Raw genomic sequence first — 25,753 nt, forward strand, 5'->3', positions numbered from 1 at the left:
CTTTCATTGAATTTGTGAAAAGGGAGGTAAGGTTTGGGGGTACAGAGAATGCCCCTGAGCCCAAAGTGAGACCAGAGTGGCCCCTTTCATTGAATTTGTGAAAAGGGAGGTAAGGTTTGGGGTACAGAGAATGCCCCTGACCCCAAGTTGAGACCAGAGTGGCCCCTTTCATTTTTTCCACTGGCTTCCTCCTTACTTATTTCCAATGACTTGGCTGCACATGCACCTGTCACTGGTCCAGGGATGGTTGCAAAACGGGAGGGATGGGGTTTGTGGTTGAAAACACTCAGGGTCTGCTTCCTCTGTGGGATGGTTGCAAAACGGGAGGCATGGGGTTTGTGGTGGAAAACACTCACGGTCTGCTTCCTCCTGGCTAATATGCCAAATTGATCTATTGCATGATTGAGGCATGCTGTTTCACTTTTTTGTGTGTGAATCCGTGAAAAGGGAGGTAAGGTTTGGGGGAACGGAGCATGCCCCTGAGCCCAAGGTGAGACCAGAGTGGCCCCTTTCATTGAATTCGTGAAAGGGGAGGTAGGGTTTGTGGGTATGGAGCGTGCCCCTGAGCCCAAGGTGAGACCAGAGTGGCTCCCCCTGCATCCATCTTCCCCCATCCCCTGGCGTCTCAGTGCGCCATGTCCAGGAGCGGCCCTGGTGTGCTGCAGCTAAGCAGCTGGTATACATACTATTAAAGCATTTAATGTTTTTAAATAATGTATTTTCAAATTATTACAAAGCAAAGCAATTTTGGGGGCCCCTTCCATAAAAAAAAGTTGCAATACTATAGTAACATGTATTTGGAAATGTAAAAAAAAAAATAGTGAAATACATTCAAAAATTAATTTGTAATAATTTGAAAATACAACAAACACATTATTTAAAAACATTAAATGCTTTAATGGTATGTATACATTTGCAATTACATAATGGGCTGTTGCTGGGTGATGGTGATGGTTAGGATGAGGTCGGGGGGGGAGTGCCCGGCCCCTTACCATGCCTTTTACCCCCTCTCCTGGAGCCTCAGCGTGCTGCGACCAGGAGCGGCCCCGGACAGCATTGGAGCCACAGCGCTGCAGTGTGCCAGGGCCGCTCCCGGACGCGGCACGCTGAGGCACCGGGGGAAGACGGAGGCGGGGGCAGCCTCCGACATATTCGTGGGGGCCCCTGTGGAAAATTGCCCCACTTGCCCCCCCCCCCCCGGGCAGCCATGGCCCTGCAACACTTGTATAGGATAGAGAGGAGCTGCGGTGATTAAGCTTTGACAGGCTAGGAATTGGAGGCCTGTGCCTTTAAGACCCCAGTCCCAGGAACCCGCCCTCTGCTCCGAGGCTGACATGCAGCGTCCCTGTGAGAAGAACAAAAACAGCCTCTGCCCCCCCCCCCCCACCCGTAGATTAGCGAGCATAGTGTGTGGCTCATCCCACGGGGTCACTGTCCTCCCCCCTCCTCCCTAAACAGGGGTTTTGTACCCGCACGGGATCTGGCAGTGTCTCCCCCCGCCCCCCCCCGCCCCCCGCTCAACCCCGGCTCTCACCCCCCACCACTGATTTTTCCCCTTCAGCCCCTCTTCTGCCGCTAGCTACAGTAGCTTGAACCCCCCAGGCCAGTAAAATTCTGCCCCCTGCTCAGACCCTGACAGCCCCCCTGCTGCGATTTGCCCCCCTTAATCCTTTTAACCCCCCCAAAGAGGAGGCAGCAAATCGTAAGTAGAACTAAGGGAAGACAGAGGGCAGTGGCTACTGGGCATGCTCAGTTCGAGTGAGCATGCTCAGTACACTCAAAGTAGCAAAACGGGAGCGAGAGCTGTGGGGCAGGGTTTGGTTCCTGGCGGCTGCCGTCCAGGCCGGGCGCAGCAGGAAGCGCGGGGAGGTGCCGCTGCAATGGAGTTCTCCGAGGAGACACTGAGGACGCAGCTGGTTAAGGTGCGCGCACACCGGGCTCCCGGCTCCCATGGCGGCAGGGTCTGGCCCGCGGCAGCCACGTGCTGTCCCCGCTGGGCCCCGCCCGGCCCTTCGTTAGGCTGGGTGGGGGGAGCGTGGCTCCCTGCCACGCCTGTGGGAGGCGAAGGGGTAAAGGCCTGTGTAGCTCTGGGAGCCAGCGGGCATCAGTGGGCGGGGAACTCTGGGTTACCCCCACCCCCGCCCCCGCCAGGGCATCACCTCCCGGTCCCCCTAGTGCAGTGGTTCTCAAACTTTTGTACTGGTGACCCCTTTCGCATAGCAAGTCTCTAAGTGCGACCCCCCCCTTAGAAATTAAAAACACTTTTTAATATATTTAACACCATTACAAACACTGGAGGTAAAGCGGGGTTTGGGGTGGAGGTTGACAGCTCGCGACCCCTCCATGTATTAATCTTGTGACCCTCTGTGGGAGCCCAACCCCCAGTTTGAGAGCCGCTGCCCTAGTGCATCTGCATCCCTGCTCACCCCTCCATCCAGCCCCCCACCCACATGCACCCCCCCGCCCCGCTCAGATGCCCAAGTGTACTATTTTCTCTTTATTTTTCCAATGTAGCTGCTAGTTCATTGAACCAAAGTTGGGCTGCAGTTGTATGATGTTTAGGTGCCAGCATTGGGGTGTCAGTTCAAATTTTCCATGATCTGGAGCACAATATCTAAATCCTGGAAGTGAACAGTCCCAGATTTGCAAAATTGTTGGGGAGGATAAAGAATCTGGAGGGCAGCTTATGGAGAGGGAATGGTCCAAAGGAAATACCTGAAGTCTGGTTTTGCAAAGGTATTAGCCCTCACCAATAACTATATTCATACCACATTTCAAACTTCAGCAGTTCCTGCTGTAAGTCTACCTTAAAATTTATTTTTTTAAATAAATGTTTGGGTTTTTCCTCTACCCTACCCCCAACTAAACCACTTTATGGATTTTGCTTGACCTCTCCAAAATAATTCACTTATGGACAGAGACTAAGCACATAACATTTCAATCCAAAAGGTGAATTTTTTGGACACTTTAATATGTTTGTGAAAAAATGGTTATGAAAATTCTTTAAAATGTGAAAGCCATTATAGAGTTTGCTGTTACCAAACAATGTAATTATTTGGCTTAAACTTTTTCAAATATATTTTACAAATATATAATTGCAGATGTTGGTATGCAGATAAGATTATGCATTCCATGGAGCAATCTGTTTGAGAATTAATTTAATGGCAAAACTGTTTGTTATAGGTAATTATTAGCTGCCTCCTTCTGTCTTCTCTTCTCTTATTTTTCCCCACCTATCCTGTGGAACCAAAGAGGTGGTCCTTTCGAGTTGAAACATTCTTCTATTTGTGTACAGTATAAATTCCGGGACCTGACCATAGAAGAATTGAAGAATGTTGTTAAGATCTACCCAAACTTCAGATTCTCCATGGATACATACAGTAAGAATCTGATCTAGTTACTTTGATTGTGTTTTTCAACAGTTGATGATTATGTGGAACTCTGACATTTCATAGGTTCTCTATCTACAATGAAATTTGTCTAAATTACTGTCATTTTCAATTTGTTTTCCTAACTTTATATCATGTGATATCGTGTGATTTTTTTTCCCAGTAGTTCATTTCCTACAGTACTTGTTGTAAGTTACCTTCACCAAACTAATCAGTATCTTTTTTAAAAAATGAATAAATTGTAACATCAGTGATTATACAAATTGATAATTTAATGGATTCCATGTTACTGTTCCAGTTCCCTTAAGCAAATTTAAACATACCGTATATACTCGTTCATTAGCCCGTTCGTTTATAAGCTGACCCCCCAAAATGGATAGGTAAAAATAGCAAAAACTGTATGACCCTTTCATAAGCCGACCCTATATTTCAGGGGTTGGAAAACTTTGGCTCCTGGCTTGTCAGGGTAAGCCGCTGGCGGGTCAGGATGTTTTGCTTACCTGGAACATCTTGTTAGGCAGACAAAACTACACCGGATCGTTTCAGGGGGCAAGACAAAGATGCCACATTTATTATGATAACACAATTTGATTTATGACCAATACCTAATACCTACATCCACACACACATCCATCAGATGTTCTGCAGCTGCTGTATAGTTACCAGTCCTGAACATAGCTTGAGTCCGTGGCTTGATTTTGCAGCTTGGGTTCGTAGCTTGTGGCGGCTAACTGGCCAGGAAAGCTGGGCACAAGGAAGGGCTGGGTCTGCCCTCCCATGTTGGCAGCAGAATGTTACCCTTCAAAGTCTTCCATCTCACCCATCCTTTTTGTAGGTTTTAGTTTGAATCCAGAGTCTATAGGTCTTGCTGTGTCAAGCTGCCTCTGGGTTCACCCGTCAATTGCAGACGTGACTTTCAGCCTCGGACCTGGCTTTGATCTTCCTTCTATTGTACCTTTGTTCTTTTCTTTTTAGGGTGGATTCTTCTTACTTTGTTATGGCTGTTGTCTGCATCTTCAGCCGTCGGTGTTTGAACTCTATTTCATCAGGACAGGCTGGCGCTGGAGGTTGATTCCATCATCCATACATACCTCATTCACACATTTAAACTAAACTAATAAGATTACAGCAGGGTTTTGCAAAAATGAAGGTTGCAGCAAGCTTTTACAAAATGGAGTAAGCATTGTAAAATGGAGTTTGAATTACAATATGGCAAATAGTGAACAGAAGTAGACAAGTGTAGTGAATGGCAAACAATGAACAGAAGTTACAATACTGAAACAATGCAAGTCTCAGTGATTTAAGCAGGAATTGGATTGACAGTGAAACTTACAAGGGCAACTGGCTGAACAGCTATGGCTCTTAACAATCATCTTAATTGTCAATTAGCCAGTTATTGGGGTAACTGGTTTTATGAATGAATGTTGTTTCATTCATAAAACTTTACTTATGAACAATTGCATTTATTAGTTCTACATTGTCCCCCTTTTGACCCTTCAATCCAGGGGTACTGAATGGGTCACACTTTATGTAATTGTTTTAAGGCTATGTATTGTGAAACAATGTGAGCCTGTGGTTTTAATTTAGAATGCATCTATTTTATCCAGCAGCATATGCAGAGCGTTAGAATTAACATAACAGTCAGGATTACTAATAGAACAATGTGGGATGAAAAATTATATTTAGAACTGCTGACCAGGTGGGCTGCTCCTACAACACTCTGCCCCTTGATCTATGATCATTACAGTAGTTGTTGTCATTGTAGGGCACAGGTGATCTGTTGCAAACAAACCAAACAATTATAACCAGGTGAATATAACTAAAACCATTACAATTAACTATACAGCAGCTGCAGAACATCTGATGGATGTGGGTGTGTGTGTATAGGTATTAGATATTAGGTATTGGTCATAAATCAAATTGTGTAATCATAATAAATGTGGCATCTTTGTCTTGCCCCCTGAAACGATCCTGTGTAGTTTTGTTTGCATAACAATCTGCAGGCATGGAGCCCCTCAGCTTCCTGTGGCCGCGGTTCACCACAACTCCCATTGGCTGGGAACGGTGAATCGCGGCCATAAGGCGCTGAGGGGCTCCATGCCTGCAGATGCTCCAGGTAAACAAAATGACAATGTATTAGATATTCAATTCAATGATTCCATAGAGTTTAAAATTATCAAATTTTGGTGTAGACCCATTTATAAGCCGACCCCCACTCTTTGATGCATCACTTTTTTACCAAAAATATTCGGCTTATGAACGAGTATATACGGGTAGTTTGATGGATTTACATTGTTAAAAGTAAAAACAAAGAGGAGTCCTTGTGGCACTTTAGAGACTAACAAATTTATTTTGGCATAAGCTTTCGTGGGCTAAAACCCACTTCATCAGATGCATGGAGTGGAAAATACAGTAGCAGGTATATATACACAGTACATGAAAAGATGGGAGTTGCCTTCCTGAATCCCCCGCAGCTAGAAGAAAAGTCCTATTGACACCAGCCTTACAGAGAAGGAAGAAGAGCAGAGGCTCCTTTTGCGAGGGATATGCAAGCTGATAAAGCACTGTAACTTGAGACCACAATGGAGAAGGTCAACAAGATGCACATAAAGTTTCCTTAGTTGTGCAACTGTCATTAAGCTTCCAATAAAGAGTGACACCAAAGGAATAAACAAATAAAGTAACATTCTGTTTAAAAAAAAGGAGGAGGGATGGTCAGCTGTGTGAATTTAATTACTATGTGTAGTATCTAAGTCAGGGATGGCCAAACTATGGCCCGGGGGCCACATCCAGCCCTTCAGATGTTTTAATCCAGCCCTCAAGCTCCTGCCGGGGGGCGGGATCTGGGGCTTGCCCTGCTCCATGCGTGCTGTGGCTCTGTGTGGCTCCCAGAAGCAGCTGCATGTCCCCCCTCCGGCTCCTACGTGTAGGGGCAGCCAGGGGGCTCTGTATGCTGCCCCCACCCCAAGCGCTGCCCCTGCAGCTCCCATTGGCCAGGAACTGCAGCCAATGGGAGCTGCAGGGGTGGCGCCTGCAGACGGTGCAGCATGCAGAGCTGCCTGGTTGCGCCTCCACATGGGAGCCAGAGGGGGGACATGCTGCTGCTTCCAGGAGCTGCTTGAGGTAAGCGTCACCCGGAGCCTGCATCCCTGACTCCCTCCTGCACCCCAACCCGCTGTCCTAGCCCTGATCCCCCTTCTGCCCTCTGAGCCCCTCGGTCCCAACCCAGACCAGTCTCTTGCACCCCCAGCCCCATCCCAGAGCCCACACCCCCAGCTGGAGCCTTCACCGCCCCCACACTCCAACCCCCTGCCACACCCTGAACTCCTCATTTCTGGCCCCACCTCAGAGCCCTCATCCCCTCCCACACCTCAACCTCCAATTTTGTGAGCATTCATGGCCCACCATACAATTTCCATACCCAGATGTGGCCCTCGGTCCAAAAAGTTTCCCACCCCTGATCTAAGTACAAGGAAATAATCTTTGCAGTCACATTTCACTGGTACATGTCCATTTTCAGCATACATCTTAGAGTTGGAATCAGTAGTTATTTAAATGTGGAATGAAGCAGTATGGGTAATACTTAGAGTTTTGTAATTTAAAAAAAAAAATCCTCTAACCACTTAAAAAAAAAACAAAAAAAAAACTTGTTTTTAATTTCAGCTTTCAAAGACGGATCCCTTAAAGACCTCTTGAATTTTAGTGGCACTATTCCAGTGAAATATCGGGGTAAGGTAACAACTCACAGATTGTATTTTCTATACCAATGCTAAATACAATGGTAAGACTTTGTGTACATTTAACAGTATATCTTCCTGATTAGTCACGGAAAAGGCTTCTAATTTAGTACAGCCAGGAAGGCAGAAATATCATTATCTCCTTTGCAAAGATGGGTGACCTGGAGAGTCTCCATGTGCCACACAAGAGTTGGATTAAGATCTCTCTCTGGATAACTTGGACTGGGCTTGAAAAATCCACTTGCTTTCGTCATCAGTGTCTGGGGTCAAAGCTATAACTTTTTTGTTTTGTTTTTTTAGGGTAATTTCCATATGTGAACATAGTGTAAAATGATCCAGTGCTGTCTTCCTAAATCTGCAGATAGACAGCTCCAGTGCCTCTGCTGCTGTTCATAGCTGGTCAAGCTGCAGCAGTTGCTAATCACCAAAGCAAGGGTAGTCAATAGGGAGATTCTGGGCCAAATCTGGACTGCCAGACTCTTTTTTTGAACAGACCCTGAAATCTTTTTATTTACTTATTATCATCATTATTATTTTTTTTTAATTTTCTCTGGAGTCTGGGCTATACTTTGACCAAGAAATTTGGACTTTGACAAAAAATAGACTACCCCTGGTCCAGAGTCTTGGGGGAAGGAAGACGCTATGAGGAACAGCAGCGGCTGGCTCTAGAGCCATTGTCTGGGATGGAGGGAACAACTTGAACAAAGGCTGAGGAAAGGATAAAGTAACAGAGATCTCTCCTCACTCTTGCAGTAGGCAGGAGGCCATGAGGTGAGAGGGGAGAAAATGGAAAGTAAGAGTACTCTTCTCCTTACCATCAGCCAAAGGATTGGAGTGTGAACTCACTTATAAAAATATTTTAAGTAAAGTTGATTGACAGTTAAATTCTGTACACCAATGTTTTATTCATTTAAATTTCTGGGGTTAAATTGCTCCGATTGGCTTTAGTAGTGGGGATGGCAACGTGGCCACCTTCAAACAGGATTACATTAATGTGAACCAGAAACCTTTTAGTTTGTGCCTGGAGCGTCTACACAGAGGAGTTACAACCTTTGTAGTCCAAACTGCAGGGCAGTGTCGATGCCCTAAAAGTTGACATACTCCCAGTTTCATACCCTAACTTGCCACACACTGACCATGTAGACAAGCCCTCAATTTACCTAAATCAACATTAGCCACTTCTATTCCAAAATAAGAGTGCCCTCACATAGACTTGCCCTGAAATAACTAACTACATATTAGAAAAGTGATTTACTTAACTAGGTGCAAGACTGTGTAGATGAGCCCTTAGTCCTCAGGCTGGTGGGTGTTGGGTAGAGTCTTCATGCCCTGTACTTGGATATGCAAATGTCCCCAGATAATTAGGACTCTTCCTTGAACTTGCTGTCTTTGAAGTCTAAACATAAAGCACTTAATAGAGTCTCCTCCTCATTAGCTCTTTGTTTCCAAGATTATATAAACCCTAGAAAAGTAAATAGATTGCTCTAAGAAGTTCCTTTGATCTGACAGACTTATTTGCTGGCAGAGCTCTGTAACAGAAATGCTTTATATTTGACAGGATTTCAATCAATGATACTTAATATAGCAGGTTTGGTAGGAATAGTATAAATCAATAGCATAAATAATCAAAGCAAATAAAGTGCTATATTTTAAGTAAAACGGAACACACAATCATGATTTCAGCATACCTTCAAATGCGGAGGTCATAATGTTTTTTTGTTTTGTGTCTAACAGGTAATTCCTATAACATACCAATTTGTTTGTGGATTTTGGATTCTCATCCTTTTGCTCCTCCCATTTGCTTGCTGAAACCAACTATAAACATGGAAATCTCTGTGGGAAAACATGTAGATGCACATGGCAGGATATACTTGCCCTATCTACAAAACTGGAGCCACGTAAGGAAAAACAAATTCCAGGAAGAATACATTATATTACATACAAATTAACGCTCATTTTTTTTCTCTTCTCCTACATTTGTTAATCTTAAATGTACAGTCAATGACTATACAGACAGAAGCAGAAGGTTGTTTCCCTTTAAGTAGTAGCCTTCAGCCTGTCAGATATTATTATAAGGAAATAATTTTAAACTGAGAGGAAAAAAGGGGATTAAACTTATTTCTGTTAGAGAGAAGGATAAATCAGATAAAGAAAATGTGTCAAACATCTGTTAGTGCTGTGAACAATGTCCAGTAACTGTGTAAGCTGAGGTTATATTTAGCAAGTGCAGTTTTTCAGTAAAATTACACTAACCGATATAGTAGCTTTGTCTCTGGTATGGACATTATTGCAAAATGGAGATGGTTTGTTTTTCTGGGGGTGACTAGTATAGAAGGTCCAAAAGCAACTTTAGTTGCCAAGTGGATGTCTTTTATGAAACACAGTAGATAGGTTACTTTAAACATGTGGTTGACAAGCCACAAAAAATAATTTAGTGAAATCTTTTTTGTTTTGTTTTTTTCCGCTAACTTTTTTTAAGATGAGTAAAACAAAGCTGTTGAGTTGAATTTTGGAGGAGGAGGAGTGGGGGTGATGGGTGTCCTTTTCCTACTTAATGAGTTGGGAATCTGTACCTGGTAATTACTGATTCATGCCCAGGCCTTACTTGGCGAAAAGGTCCATTGACCTCAATGAAAGCTTTGTCCAAATAAAGAATGCAAGATCAGGCTCTGATGCAGCTAGCCTGAATCTTCTCTAATGAGTTTTGTTTTTCTTCTTGCTGCCAAGTAGGCTATGTTTTTGCTACAGGCTTCTGCTGGTATGGGTGCGAATATCTGTGATTTGTGACCGACAGAGCTGTGCCAGCAGAAGCTGCTAGTGTAGGCACAATTATACTGACAAAACTCTTTTAATGGTATAGCTTGTTTTGCTTGTGGGGGTTAGTTTAACTATTCTGGTACAAAGGCTTTTCTGGTTTACTGCATCCACACTGGGAGTGCTTTGCCAGTAAGGTTAATCCTATGCCAATAAAGTGCTCCGTGTAGATATAGCCATAACCAGTATTTAGTAATAGATGCTACTGTATCAGAGGCTTTCATATGTCCAATAATGCTTCAAACAACCAATTGAGTTGGTGTTTGGTAGGGTTACCATACGTCCGTTTTTTCCCGGACATGTCCGGCTTTTTGGTAATCAAACCCCCGTCGGGGGGGAATTGTCAAGAAGCCGAACATGTCCAGGAAAATACTGGCCGGGCACTTCCCCTCCCGTGGCTGCTCTGTTCCTCCCCTGACTCTTCGGCTCTGTTTAAGAGCTGAGCTGCCCGAGCGCTCCGGCTTTGGGCAGCCCCCTTGCCTCCGGACCCCGAGCCGCCGGCTGGGCACTTCCCCTCCCGGGCTCCAGCTGCTTTGCTCCGGCGGCGCAGGGTCCGGAGGCAAGGGGGCTGCCCGAAGCCGGTAGCGCTCGGGCAGCTTGGCTCTTAAACGGAGCCGAAGAGTCAGGGGAGGAGCAGAACAGCTGGAGCCCGGGAGGGGAAGTGCCTGGCCGGCGGCTGGGGTCCAGAGGCATGGGGGCTGCCCGAAGCCGGAGCGCTCGGGCAGCTCGGCTCTTAAACAGAGCCGAAGAGTCAGGGGAGGAGCACAGCAGCTGGAGCCCGGGAGGGGACGTGCCCTGCCGAGGGCGCAGGGTCCGGAGGCATGGGGGCTGCCCGAAGCCTGAGTGCTACCAGCTTCACGGTTTGCCGGGCAGCCTTCATTCCCTGTGCCCCCAGCTGGGCACTTTGCCTCCCGGGCTCCAGCTGCGCTGGGGAAGTGCCGGCCAGGGGCGCAGGGTCTGGGGGCTGCCCGGCAAACCGTGAAGCTGGTAGCGCTCGGGCAGTCCTTTTCGCGTGGCTGGGAGGGAGGAGGGGGAGTTAGGGCAGGGACTTTGGGGAAGGGGCGGGGAATGGGCGGAGTTGGTGCGGGGAAGGGGCGGGGTTGGTGTGGGGCCCGGGGTGGGAAAGGGGCGGGACCAGGGCCCCGTGGAGTGTCCTCTTTTTTTATTTTTTAAATATGGTAACCCTAGTGTTTGGCATCTTTAATTCAGTCTCTATATTCTCCACTATTCTAATCCATACTCCCATAGTTACATATTTATATTTGTATTAATAAGGTATTAAAAATAAAATAGAAATATACTAACTGGCAGTGCTACTTTTCTTCTATCTTAAAAGTTGGTTTGAAAGGTTGATATTTGTAGTTTAGCTAAATGTATACAGTGATTCTTGATACCTGCTAATAAATTACTGCAGTTTATGGGCATGCTGTTTTATCATGATAGCTAGTAAAGATTGTAAGTCTTCTCCTATACGTATGCATTCCAGCCAAAGTCAATTATCATTGGATTAATCAAAGAAATGATTGAAAAGTTTGAGGAAGAGCTACCTCTGTATTCAGTATCATCTTCTGATGAAGCCAAGCAGCTAGAACTGCTATCCTATATTGCAAAGATAACTACAGGTGTGTAATTTTTCAGCAGATCTGAATCAATATCAGTTTTATCTATGCTTTTAGCTATTTTTATTTTATCTTTTCAAGGTGGACAATAAATATTACTTATAACTTGTAGTGGTTACATTTTCCTAAAACTCATTATTTTTCCTTTACCTTAAACGTACCCTTTCTGAGGACATAGCTGATTTACATGTTCTCTTACGGATAATGCAATTTAAAACCATCTTTCAATCTTTCAAAAACACTTTCTGCAGTATTATACATTGGTGCATGTAGTAGCATCAAAGGGATCATTATTATTTGTATTGTGGTAATCAGGAGTGCCGCCAGCTTTTTTGCCACCCTAGACGGCAGAAGGTCCCGCCCCTGACAGAGGCGGCGGAAGGTCCCGCCCCCGAAATATTGACGACGACCGGGGCGGCCGAAGATCCGGCCGCCGCGGTCACCGCCCCCCCAAATGTTAGCACCCTAGGCAACCGCCTAAGTCGCCTAATGGGTTGCGCCGGCCCTGGTGGTAATGCCTACAGTTGCCAACCAAGATTGTACTAGAGGGCTTACCTATATGGAACTCACTAAATATTGCTTAGTGAGCTTTAATGTTAGTACTGTTTCAAACAGCGCTAACATAGCATTAGGGAATCCTAGTGCACGCCACCAGGGGTCTACATGGACCAATTAATGTGCAACACTTTATTGTGCTTTAGAAATAACCCCCCACTGTAATCCACATTACTGCTCCATGTATTCAAGGCCAGACACTGTACAAACCAGTTCAGAGATAGTTTTTGTTCCAAAGATCTTAGTCTAAACAAACAAGATGGACAAAGAGTAGCAGGGGAAATGGAAGGTGTACAGAAATTAAGTGAGTTGCCCAAGGTCACAGTGCATTTCAGTGGTAGAGCTGAGTACAGAGCTGGGGGAGGATGGTTAGTAGAGAAGGCATCTATTTGAATTTTTTTTCTTGCTGATGTAAGACTTAATTTAAATGTAAATTGTAAGAATATAATTCTGTGGAAAAAAAAGTCTTACTCAATGGAAGCCTTGAAAAATTAGTTTCCATAGCCTGACCAGCCTATTGGAGAAAACAAAGTAATTTGATTTGATTAGACCCGGGCATTATCTTTCACATACAGTACATGTGTTCACACTGTCTTATAAAACCACCAGCTGTGATTGATTGTTTGTTTTTTTGTTTTAATTTTAGGTGAAACTGACATGAATTCAAAGACTATGGTGGGTGGACAGAAAAAAGATGGAGGCTTTAACAAAGTTACTGTGATTGGAGCAGGAGATCTTGGCATTGCTTGTGTACTAGCAATTGCAGCAAAGGTACTTTCTCGTTTTTAATAGAATAGCTATTAATATTATCTAGTGCTATTCCTATAATGATCTCCAACCTAGTTCTTAGTGTTTAAAATAGAAAAACAATGACTTCATTTTAAGTACTTTTAATGATTTGTGATGTTGCTTCTCTAGTTTACCTTTTTCCTATTTAAAGATATTAAATTAAAAACATAACTTTTACACATTTCAAATGTAATCCTTTATTGGGTCCGACAGTCAGCTGTTGGCTGTAAAAAACATCTTAATTTTGAGCACAGATTCTTCAAAGCACATAAATTTGTAGTTAAGGGATATTGTCAAGGTTGTGCCCTAGATATTGTTGAGTTCTCACAATATAGGGTATTTCTATATGTGCTCAGTATTTGAGCACAATAGTCAGAGTTTTGGCCTTCACTTTGAATGTCTGAGTGTAACCCTCTTAAGGTGGGTTTTGTGTATGTGGTTTAATATACTATTTGGCAATGGAACTACTAACACAGATGTTCAATTTTCCATTTAACATTACACAATCATTGGTGATTTGGATGTGGGCTGTTTTGGGGTTTTTTTGCAACATAATTAACATCCTTTTTAAAGTGAGATCCAATCTCAGAAGCATCTTTTTATCAGAATAAACTGCATTTTATTTTGTTGCAGAGCTGAAATATATTTATTTGTACAGGGTGCTGCAGACCAGGTAGTTCTCTTGGACCTCTCAGAAGGTGCAGCAAAAGGAGGAACAATGGACCTGGATATCTTTGCTCTGCCAAATGTAGAGATCAGCAAAGGTACTAATTTTTTATATTGTAGTGGCAGGGCCGGCTCCAGGCACCAGCCCAGCAAGCAGGTGCTTGGGGCAGCCAGCGGAGAGGGGCGGCACGTCTGGATCTTCGGCGGCGGGTCCCTCACTCCCTCTCACAGCAAAGGACCAGCCGCCGAATTGCTGCCAAAGACTGAAGCGTTGGCGGTAGAGCTGATCGTGATCGCGGCTTTTTGTTTGTTTGTTTTTGTTTCTGCTTGGGGCGGCAAAAACCCTGGAGCCGGCCCTGTGTAGTGGAACATATTACTGTATGCTCGATATTTTTATTTTGCTGTATACTTACATATTTATTTACTTTATGGGAACTGGATCACCCTCGGGAGTGATAGAAACTTTCACCTCTGGGTCATTAATTTAAATTCATTCTGGGTCTTTAAACACCCATTATCTTCTGATAGTTTCTCATCTCCTGAAGTGGTGGCTGCAGATTAAGACTGTGATATACTGGTGGCATGGTCTAGGGAAGCTGGTACTGCTCCTGTCCAATACTCTAATCTGTTTTGTTTTTAGAGGCTTATATCTCTTGTGCTATCAATCAGGCACCTTTTAGCTGCATTCAGTTCATTTACTAGATATATTTTGTAAGATCCTTTTTTTTTTTAGTGGCTGTCCATGTTCCACCTCATGCCAAGCCACCAGAACTCTTTGATACAGTGTCAGCATCTTTGACTCTGAGCTAGAAGGACAAAAAGAACAGAAGCCCCTATGTGAAAGAAAGAAATGAGGATAAAGATCTTCACCAAGAATCCAGGATTATCAGGATGCAGTGCTCTGATACTATAGCGATGGCCCCAGTATAAATACCCAGCTAGATGGGGGTTGGAAAAAGGAGAGAACTTCTTTTTTAGAGAGCCAAATAAATAATGGCAGGAGAAGAATGCTAGTTTTTACTTCTTAGTTTCTTAGCAAGGTATAAAGAAATAAATATCAAAAAGCTAATGTAATATATGGTAGCAATGTCCAGTTGTTAGAGTAAAAGCCTGGGCGGTCCAGATTCCTGGTTGTCTTCCAAGCTGTGCAGCAAGCTCTGTATGATCGTGGGCAAATTGCAGCCTGTTTCTCAGGTTTCCATTTATAAATGGGGATAATGTCAACCTTGCATGGGTTCTATGGGACGTAACTATTTGTAAGATACTTTGAGATCCTTGGATTAAAGGTACTGTAGAAGGGTGCAAAGTACCCTTATATAATAGGCAAAGCAGCTTCAAAACAAAGCTCTGTATACACTTTCAACACAGTAGATCGGAGATTATGATACATAGAAATATCTTTCTAGTTCAATTCTACTGTAGGAAAAAAGCTGTTAACTTAAAAGTTCTTGCGGAAAGGCAAACAAAGTAGTTGTGTGTTGAATGGAACGTACATATACTGGTTTTAGTATGGGTCATTTAAAACATTTTTGTGCCAAGTCTATCTTGACATATCTATAATTTGATAAAATGAGACTTTAAAAAACCCTCAAATATTTTTTTTATGTTCATCAGATTTTTCTACTTCTGCTGATTCAAAAGTGGTAGTGCTCACCGTTAATTCTCTGGGTAATGCTCAGTCGTATCTTGGTGTCATACAGAGCAACGTGGATCTATTCAGAGGAATTGTCCCAGCAGTAGCACATTATAGTCAAAATAGTGTGCTGCTTGTTGCATCTCATCCAGGTTTGTTGGTATTTTACATGTATCTGTTTTTTGTTCTGATCTATTTAAAGAATATCCTATTGCCTGACGTACTCTACTGAGCAGGGAGTCAGCACTCCTAAATTCTAATCCCAGTTCTGAGATGGACTCCCTCTTCAGACTTGGGCAAACCACTATATCCATGTGTTTGTTTATATGGAAAGGCTGTTGATAAGATGTTGTCTTAGTCATAGTTTAGATAAGGGGGGGAAATGATAGTATTTTTTATATCAAAAGTCTTCTTGCATATGTTTTGTTTTTGTCTATTGTTTAAATCTCATTTTATCTAGAGTCTTATGATATGCCCATCTACTGTAGTCAGAGCACCTTGCAAATGTGTTAGTGACAAGATCTCTCTCTTCCCCTATGCTGTAAGGATATATACACACAATATGATCAAAACTTCTGGTTGATAGCTCCTTATGTTACCAGTAAATTCTTAGCCCATTGTTTCTTTGGAAACACATTCATAATGATAAACCTATCATAATTCCATGATCTTGTGTCAGAACACTAAGTAAGTAGGGAAGGAAGAAGTAGACATGAACCTACCCATCCGCACACACTTAAAACATGTTACTATAACATGTTAGAGCAATTGGCAAGATTACCTTTTGCTCCATTCAAAACAAGGAAGGAGGGGAGACATTTGCCAAATAGAAAGAGAACGAAACTTTAAGGTGGGGGCTTGGGTTTTTGGGGTGGTGGTGGTGGTCGTGAGAGAAATTATTTGAATTTCTGATGTTTTCTTAATATTTTACTCGAGCTATGACATGATTATTTTCAAAGCCTGACTCGTTTTAGAAATGAGTAAGCTGCTGATAGTCCTGTATGCTTATACTTTGAGTTATAAAAAGTTCTGGCTCTTGTTTCTTGAGTGTGAATTATAGTTTGCTGTTTGTGTTGAATTTTGGGAGTAATTCTTTGTTTTCAACATACTTTTGTCCCATGTTTAGTGGAAATAATGACATATGTCTCATGGAAGCTGAGTGCATTTCCTAAAAGCAGAGTTATCGGAATTGGTTGTAATCTAGACACTGAGAGATTCCAATATATTATCACAAACTTGTTGAAAGCACAGACCATAGGAAAAGAGGCTTGGATTATCGGCGAACGAGGGGAAGACAAAGGTAAACGGATACATGATTTTGACTTAGAGTTTGAACTGTTCTAGAAAGGGGGGAAAAGACACAACCTATGAAGAGTGTTAGTGTTTATAGGGTGTTTCCCCAAGATTCTAGAGCAGGATGGGAGCAAACAAATATCTTCTCTGTGTGTCCAAATGGGGAGAAATGTACAGAAGTACAGCTTTGATTGTTTATTTGGTATAACACTAAAATACATTCAAGATATTGAAGAGGGAGGTCTCTTTTTCAGGGAAGGGAATGCATGGGGGTAAAAGTATGTGGAGGGCTGTCAGTACTTCAGAGAATACCATGTTTTTAGAGGTGCTGACCCCTGACTCATATGGACGCTCACAGTAGCTGTGGTTGCTCAAAACCTTTGCAAACTGGCTGTAATTGACTTCCCAAAGTGCACAGCAGAGACAAGAATGGAACCAGGAGTTTTGGGTCTAGAGGAGGAAGATAGAATTGAGTTGAGTGCTCTTTACAGAACTGGATACAGTGAGATTTAGCTTCTCCCTACATTTAAAGAAGGTGACATATGAAGGATAAAGTAATTAAAAAAACAAACAAACTAGGCTCTTTATCACATCTGCTTAAACTGCTACTCCAAATAGAAACATCAAACTTTAATTCACAAGCGTGCGGCATCTGCTCCTACACAACACAGCTACTGCTACCTTTCTGTTAAGTGTCAGGTTTTTTTCCTCTTAAATTGAAAACCCTGCAGCGGTGGTCTTTTCTTCAGAGGAGGGTTACCTCCCTTTCCCCTTCCAAAAGTTGTCCTCAAAAGAATGAAATCAATTTTTTGAAAAAGCAGTTAGGTTAAAAAAAACCCAAAAAACGAATATGGGCATATTATAAATGTAAACTGTGAAGCATTCTGTAATAGAGATTTGAGTATATATGAAGAATGGAAATTGCAGCTAAACTTTGGGGTCAACTAGGTTGTCTGGATGTTAAAGATATTGATAGGCCATGGTGTTTCATGGAGGGGAGATAGAAAACAATGTACTGTCTTTAGAGTAACTTTTAATGAGAGTTTAAAAATAACTGTTTAAAAATGTTAGTGTTGCAAACAGTTTAGAGGAGCACACACTTTTTTAGCATTTGATAGTGCTTTGATAGTGAACCTTTGATAGTGAAAGTTGTTCTATGAGTCAGTGTTTTCCTTGTATGGCTCATTTAAGTCATGACTTCCAGTTGAAATACAAAAGACTGATTTATAAGGAAGCAATAATAGATTTAATTTGTACAGTAGATTTGTCAGTCTTCATGAATTTGATCTCTGTCACACTTCAAACTATCCTTGATAGCTTATTGTAGCAGGTGGCTTTTCAACTGACTTGTCATTCCCAGCTTTCCTTCTATATGTTAGGCTAAACAATAATATATTTGTCTTTGAGTTGAAAAGAACTGAAAACATTATACCACATCAGATGCATTACACATTGAGGCACATTGGCTCCCTCTATTCTCTGCCAATCCTGATCTGCAGGACACATCTAAGGGTGAGAGAGTAGCTTGGTCTCCATGGTCCATTCATTCCTGAGGGTCTCTGCTGAAAGTGAATATAGTAGTTTCTGTGATAATTTTTTTGTAGTTTGGATAACTGTCTGCTAAGAACCTAATATTCAGATCTTGAGTTTAGGATTGCCTTTCATCATGCTTGCCAAATCAAATGCACTCTACCACTGTTCCACTGTTACTTTACAGCAAAGTCTGAGGGAAAATATTTATACCCAAATTCTGCAATAATTGGACTGAACATAAAGGTGTTACCCAAAAATTTATTTTTCTTTTGACAATATTCCTATTTGAAATTATGATAGTGGGGCCTGGTTGATTTTAAGGGAATTGGTAATAGAGTATGGACCTTTCACCTCTAAGTTACTTCAGATCCAACTTGAGTTGACAGAAAACTACTATCTGACAGCTGTCTGGCAGCATATGTAAAATGAATGGGTGGGTTCAGTCCTGTTCTTGGTAGATAAGTTTCCGTACCAAATGTGATCTTTTTTCGTGACACTTACCGTCCCCCTTGTGTGCGGTTTAAACAGAGATTAAATGGAAATGGAGACTGAACAAGCCTCTTGCCCTTAAAGTTAGTCCCTTTAGAGGGCTTAGACATGCTGGCAGGACAGTGTGAGCAATCTTGCATAGCTATTTCCTGTGCCATATAAGGCTGTCATCCCAATAATAATCATCAGCCTTGCGCATACGCATACCCACCCACACTGGTAGCAGCATCCTGCATTAAGGGGGTGGGGAAAGACAAGTTGTAGGTAAGGTAAAAGCATATTAAAATTTAAGAAAGGAGATGGGAGTGAAAAAAATAAGATGCTGAAGCTGTTTAAAAACAAACAAGAGGAATGCTGAGAAATTTTAAGATAAAACGTATGTTTTTTTCCCTGTAGCCCTTCTCTCTTTGCACCAACACTTCTGAGACTATCTTTTACCATATGTGTCTAACTTTGACAACAGGAGCCACATTGCACCATTCTACATAGTGTACTTAGTAATGCGTAACAAATTATGTTAAATCTTTATGTGGAACATTTTTTTGAACAACAGTTTCTCTAGGCCAGTTCTGCCATGGAATTTACAACCTCAGAAAGATACCAAACTGAGCTCAGGGCTCAGTACCAGTATGCACTTCAGAAAATCAGTTTAAAGTTTTATCATTCCAATATATTATAACATTAATGAAAGTTTGTTTTTAATTTTATTTAGTGCCTGCATGGAGTGGTTCTAACTTAGTAACATGTCATCAAACTGAACGAGTAGTGAATGATAACTCTCAGGAGCAGTTGGCGAACAGGTAACACTGTTACAACAGTAAACTTAAATTCACACCAACCTGTTACCAGAATAGTAGAGGTGTTTTTTCCCAATCCGCAGAGTTCAGAATCTCTGAATAATATGACTTTTCTTTATTACTATGAGCAATTCTTCTTTGAAGCTTTCAGGTCATCGGTATACCTAGAATATATAGGAAAAGACTATTTTTTAGTTCTGAATTTTGTTTTTCCAGTGGCTAAATATAATTAAGTGGTAATGTTAATAGAATAAGTGTGTGCTCCTCTAAACTGTTTGCAACACTAACACTAAAATGCCTTGCATCAGCATTTATTTGATGCAGTAGGCTAGGCTGTTCATAATCCTAATACATGACACTTATTTAGTACCTTCCCTCTGAGGTTTTCAAAGCACTTCTTAATCAAAAATACACTGTAGTGAACAGGGTATATATTTAACATTGCTTTTCATAGACATTAGGAAAATGTCTGCCATGATAACTTTTATTAAGTTAGCAAAATTTTACCATTTGCATGGAGGAATTTAAAAAATGGTGATCTTTGTAGAATTGGGAAATAAAGCATTGCTTTAGAAAGCAAGTTATAGAGAAGTAGACAGCGGTGTTCATATGCTATGCAATACTTTTTGTGTGTTTATGGAATACTGTGTGTCGAACAAAACATAGGTAACTGAAGAAATTTCTAAAACCACATTTTTCTCTGTTATGTAGAGCCATGGAAGTTCTTAAGGGAAAAGGTCAAAAGTCCTGGTCTGTTGGGCTGTCAATAGCTGATCTGATTGAAAGTATACTGAAAAATAAAAGGAAGGTTCATTCCATATCAACTCTGGCAAAGGTAAATATGGTATTAATTTCATATATTTTTCTATTGTGCCTTTAATCCTATTACTCATGTTAATTGTAGCCATATATAGACCTTAGTCCTGACCAGCCATTCTGCAGACAAACTATTTTAGTTACTTTCTTCCTACAACAGACACCTAGCTTTTAGGATCCATCTGAAAATGAGCAAAAATCAATTACTGCACTCTGTAGTGGACTTTCAAAATATAGGAGTTGAAAGATGCAACATGTACAGTGCTGGTGTCCAGCTCACCACTGATCAAGGCTATTAACACAGTTAGTTTTGGCAAAATAACAGGCAGATGTGTGTCATGGTTCAAAGTGCTTGATGTTGAATGCAGATCTCCCCAAAGGCTAAAAGTCTTCAACTCCATTTAGAAGAATCTGATGTAGATTTTCTCACTACTGTATTTGTCAAATCAGGAAGCAAACTTTTTTCTAGTTTCTCACTTTCTGATCAGGGAAGAGAGGATATGCTTATATTTGACTAAACAGAATCTCAGACTAGATTTTAATTAAACTTTGTTCTAAAAGGCTTAGTTAAAGCAATAGGTTGTTTATATTAGAACACAGCATGGAAACATTTTTCTTTGCTTTACAAGGTATGTGAACTTCCTATATTGGTGACTGATCCATTTTGTGCTTGAGATGACAAAGGCTTATTTGTGTTTCATTATGTACATAAACTTAATTTCTTCCTCTCATCATGGGAACATTTTAGCACTTGTTATGTGAAATAGCTACTCGGGTATGGGAGTGACTAATAGTGTCTTGAGATGAACATAGATTGTACAGATACTAGGCAAGATTTGAACAAAAATCTAATTTTATTTTAAACAAGACTTATAAAATTCCAACTAATTTTAGTTGCAAAATGTTGATGTCCTATTACTAAGATTTTTTAAAAAACAGAATATTTAATCTACTATACAGTATTATAAATAACAAACCTAAGCTATGCTTGTCAGCTAAACAAAGCATGTCTTGTGATGAATTATCCTTGCATATTTAAATTTGTTAACGTACATAATTTTGTATTTTATAGTGGGCATGGGGAATGGAGATTAATGAATTTAGAGTTGTTTTTATGTACATTCTTTTTGTCTTCACTATTTCAGGGGTGTTGCAATATAAACAGTGAAGTATTTTTAAGTATGCCATGTATTCTTGGAACCAATGGAGTGACTGAAATTATCAAACCACTGAAGGAGGATAAGTTGGTGGCAAAAAAACTGCAAAGCAGTGCAGCATCAATTCATGACCTTCAACAGCAATTGAAACTTTAAACACAATGGAATCATGCAATATCTGCTCATGAAAATGCTGGGTTTGATAAGGAAAAATGTTTCCTTGGTAGATACAGGTTTCTGCAAACAGAAGAATTATCATTTCCTTTCACAACTGTGTCACTCCTTCAAAGCATTAGTTAAACTATGTAACAAAGAGAACATCTCAAAATTGAAACCTTTTTTTTATGCTGTAGCTTTTGTAGTCAAAATGAAGAGGATAATGTACAACTATGTTTTTTTTGTCAAGATTTAAGTAGCTTTGCCTGCAGTCTTTGTTACTAAGCTATGCACCATGTAGGCCTGATTTTCACATTCACTGTGTTTCCGTTGTGCCCTCTGCTGGGACAAATAGGTTATAAAGCTGACTTAACAATCTATCTGGAAGTGTCTCTAGTGTAGGGAGAATCCTTGCGTGGTGCAGAGCCACTACAGAAGCAGTATGTCATCTTGTAACCTTCAGTGAAGGGGGCATGACTAAAACACCATTGCACTCCAGCTATTCAGTGCAGTAAAGCATTGACTAAAATGATCCTCATGCTTAACAGACACGATAAAGGTAGAGCACTTTATTGTTTTCATGTAATTGAACTTGACACTAGAACACTGCTAGGAAAAATGGAAAATATTTTTTTAATGATACACCTTTGAGCTTGAGCTTTTGGGCACTGGGTATGAATGCTGTTGTATGTTCATTTAATTGTCTGAGCTTTTTTTCCTAGAATTTTTCTCTATTTGAATTGTTTTGTATGTTTTACAGACACTTTAGGTGCTTTTATGCTATGTATTAGAAATAACTCTTTTGTTTTAAACACTAGAGGCATTCCAACAAGTACAACATTGGTAAAGATACTGCATACAGCGGTGAGGTGTTTGTGTGGGGGGAGGTGGGAATAAAGGACAATCTGACAGTTGAGTAATATAGAAGTAAATAAGGCTTGGGGGCATAATTAATTCATGGAAATATATGATTCAAAGCCCATTGATGTCAGTGGGATTTGGATCAGGTTCATAAGGAATAAAGTGAGGAAAGGCAACTGAATCTGAGTAGGGAGACACCCCTGGCTGATAAGGGTGAGGGGTGTACAGAAAAAGCAGGATACTAGTGTTTAAAATAAACCAAAAAAGAATGCATGTTGCTACAAGTGGTTTTATCGACTTCTTAAATAATCTTTGCTTGTTCATTATGTTACACTCCTAATAGAAAAGTAGCATATTCATCTTGTATATAGACTTTAGTATTAAATTGAATACTAATGATACCAAATACAGTAAAGGAGAAAATGTGGACCTAACTCTAAAAGTGCTGGTATGTATTTCTTAAAATACCATTGAAGCTTTATGTTGGTAAAGATACAATATGTGAAGGAATTAGATTGATATACTTGTTGTGCCTTACACTTATACCTCAGAAAGGGCCCAGTCTTGAAGAGGCTTAGTACCCTCAACAACCTTTTGGGCCTGATATGTATCATTTACAAGTCCAGTTTCCATTGTAATTGATGGGAGCAAGATTTAGCCCATTGACTTCAGTGGGAGTTGTGATATACTGAGTGATCTCAGGATTGAGACCAAAAATAGGAAAACTACATTTTCTTTAATGGAATCACCATTCTTATTGCCTGAGCATTAAAATTGTTCATAAAGAGGGCTACACTTAGCTAGAATAGATCATTTTTGTACCTTAATGTTGTATCTTATTTTGTAAAAAGCTGCAGTCCTCTTATAATTGGCACTTTTTGGGATAAATGGTACTTAGCACTCATAATAATTCAGAAATCTGATCTAATTTTTAAATCTATTAAATGCCATTGTTCAGAAGTTTCCAATTTTTATTTAAAAATAAGGGATTGCAGCTTTAAAAATACATTATATGGCACTTTACATTGTCGCAAGAAGGAAATTGTCTAAAGTCACTTTTAGACTAATGGCACTAAAAGGCATCTGTTGTATGACACTTATTCTTGTTCTTCAGAAACAGTGGGGGGAAAATAGAGTTTTAGATGCCCAAAGTACTTGTAAGACATGGCCTCCTATTAAGGGCCTCTAAAATGGGGATTTTAGTTGGCCAGCCATTTCCAGTATACTAAACAGTTGGTGTGTTGCTGCAAAACTCTTAATGTTGATATAAAGGTTCAGATATACTGAATTTATGTAACTTGTACATTGCACTGTTTTCCTATTATTCTGTATTTAAAGTATGGTTCTTATGCGTTGAGGGTGTCATGAAGTATCGAGTTGTTGTACTTTCATTCAGTTCTGTTTTAAATCATGGTTCTCATGCCTTGTGGTTCTCAAGATCTAATGATTCTTGTTATGCCTCTAAATGAATTACTTATGCGAAGGCTGTTCTTAGAAAAATTAATCAAAAATGCAGTAGACAATAGGAGGACTGGAATAGTGATCATGTGCTGTCCAACGTACCATATCAAAGGGTCTCAACTAAAGAAAATCATCAGGCACCAAGATAATAGGAGATGCTCATTAACTCTAATACTGTTATGGTAAGTATGCTCTTGTATTAAAATATTAATCACAAATCAAACAAAATGCCATTTGTAACTACCCTTGTAGTGAATGGGAGAAATGTCTTGTTGTTTACATTACAGCTGTCAGCAATAAGCTTCGTCCGTACGCTGTTATGAAGTGGTAGTAATAAAGGATACAGAACTTGATACCTATGCTGTATATATATTAATCTATTCTATCTTCTGGACTCATTTCTGGGTGTAAAATTTAGCATGCACATGTGTTTACAGAAGGGGCTGCTCTCCTGATGTGCTCCTGTGGCTTAAAGCGGGGGTAGTCAGAGGCGAACTGTGGGCTAAATCTAGTCCACCAGACACTTTGGAACAGACCCTAAAATCTTTGAATATACTTATCTTTTTTTATTATTATTTTCTTCTCTTCTTCTCCAAGAAATTTGGACCTTGACAAAAAATAGACTACCCCAGTAAGAGCTGGGCCCAGATGCTACACTGCAGTCATGTAGTAGTGCTGTGGCCAGCAAGGGCTTGTGAGTAGATGTGGAGGAGCCTTCAGGTTCTCAGGTGCATGGATGAAGGTGAACTGGACTTGCTGGTGACATTGGTCCCCTTGCAACTGGGGTGGTGCTGCCCCTATGGGTGAGGCCCAGTCTGCTTCAGCTGAAGGGTGGACACACTCTTTAAGGCAAGGTCCCTGCAAGGGAAACGTTCAGAACCGGTTCAGCTAAACCACTTTTAAACGTAGACGTGCTGCCCATGAACCACTTTCCACGTCTTGCGGCCCTGCCACGCCCCAGGTCTAAAAGTGTGTGACCGCCCCGCCCCTGCATGTCACATGACCTTTCCGAAGCTCTCGGCCGAGATCCAGCATTGCCTGAACTCCCCTCTGTCACGTGATGAGGGCAAGCGCCCCCGAGTTCGGAAGTGACGTGTGGGCCGGTGGACATGGGGCCTGCCGGAAGCGTAGAGCGCGGTGAGCTTCCTGTTTATGCAGGAGGAGGAGCCGGAGGCGCGCGCTAGGCCGCTCTCTCGTCTGCGCCGCGGCAACGGTAACGGGTCAGGGGGGCGAGGCTGTCATGGCGCTGTCCGAGCCCCAGCTGAAGAAGATGCTCGCCAAGGTAAGCGGCCGCTCCCGAGACTCTGCCGCCTGGGAAGCGGTCGCCCCCACACACACCCCGGCCGCTTCGCCGCACCCCCGGCAACGGGCGGCTTGGTCTGTTCTGCCCTCCCCCCCCCCCCCCCCCCCCCGGGTATCTCCTAGAGCCGGCTGCTTTTCCCGACCGCCTCTAAGCCGGGGTCCGGTCCCCTCCTACCCTTTCCCCGGTACTTCCCGTCCTGGACGTCTCGCTGGGGTGGAGCCCGGAGCAACCAGACGAGACCCGCCCTCGCCCCTGGGACGCTATTGTGTAGGGAGCCCTGAGCCAGGGAACGGGGAGCTTCGCCCCTCTTTGGGGGGCGGGGCACGGATTCCTGCTTGCGGGGCTTCGTCTCCCACCGCCCTGGTGTGTCCCCGGCCGACGCGTACAGCAAACCCCCCTGTGCGGAGATGCAGCGCCGAGTCCTGCCTCTGCCACCACCCCACGGGGGGTAAGGGGCCGCATAGGTGTCTCTGGGACAGGAGCCGGCCCTGCCTGGTCTTCGCCCCTGGGACGGGGGTGATGTAGGAGTCAGCAGAATTTAAATTTACTTGCTTTCGTCCATCGCCGGTAGCTGGAAAAACCACCCCCTTTGCTTGTGGCTCAAGGAAACCTGATCTGAGTCATTGAGAGAAAATAATTATGGGTCCCCGTCGTGCTTCGCTGGCTCTGAGCACTTCAGTTTGAC

The 25,753-nt window shown here is 42.2% G+C and overlaps 2 protein-coding genes across 11 annotated transcripts in view; both read left to right on the forward strand.

Moving 5' to 3' along the window:
- The first annotated feature begins 1,384 nt into the window (after positions 1 to 1,384).
- On the forward strand, positions 1,385 to 24,118 carry UEVLD (UEV and lactate/malate dehyrogenase domains). Of its 8 annotated transcripts, XM_065592080.1 has the most exons (14): positions 1,788 to 1,922; positions 2,515 to 2,796; positions 3,253 to 3,380; positions 4,365 to 4,456; positions 7,053 to 7,118; positions 8,861 to 9,024; positions 11,427 to 11,562; positions 12,761 to 12,885; positions 13,562 to 13,667; positions 15,184 to 15,354; positions 16,329 to 16,502; positions 19,230 to 19,317; positions 20,026 to 20,149; positions 21,276 to 24,118. In XM_065592080.1, the coding sequence occupies exons 4-14, from the start codon at positions 4,387 to 4,389 to the stop codon at positions 21,441 to 21,443; spliced, it is 1,392 nt and encodes a 463-aa protein (XP_065448152.1). In that variant the 5' UTR covers positions 1,788 to 1,922; positions 2,515 to 2,796; positions 3,253 to 3,380; positions 4,365 to 4,386; the 3' UTR covers positions 21,444 to 24,118. The 8 variants fall into 8 exon arrangements, with proteins under 8 accessions (XP_065448151.1, XP_005294001.1, XP_005294000.2 ...); XM_065592079.1 differs by lacking the exon at positions 2,515 to 2,796 and having other exon boundaries at positions 1,385 to 1,922; XM_065592078.1 differs by lacking the exon at positions 2,515 to 2,796 and having other exon boundaries at positions 1,771 to 1,922; positions 3,296 to 3,380.
- A 687-nt stretch (positions 24,119 to 24,805) lies between these two features.
- The window catches only part of TSG101 (tumor susceptibility 101), a 53,507-nt gene continuing 52,559 nt past the window's right edge, over positions 24,806 to 25,753 (forward strand). Inside the window, exon 1 of one of the 3 annotated variants that reach the window (XM_005293945.5) lies at positions 24,806 to 25,047. In XM_005293945.5, coding sequence (XP_005294002.1) covers positions 25,006 to 25,047 — 42 coding nt within the window. In that variant the 5' untranslated portion in view covers positions 24,806 to 25,005. The remainder of the gene's footprint in view (positions 25,048 to 25,753) is intronic. The other 2 variants (XM_065592084.1, XM_065592086.1) reach the window with 2 other exon arrangements.

This window comes from Chrysemys picta, chromosome 4 (genome assembly GCF_011386835.1).
Source record: "Chrysemys picta bellii isolate R12L10 chromosome 4, ASM1138683v2, whole genome shotgun sequence".
NCBI lineage: Eukaryota > Metazoa > Chordata > Testudines > Emydidae > Chrysemys > Chrysemys picta.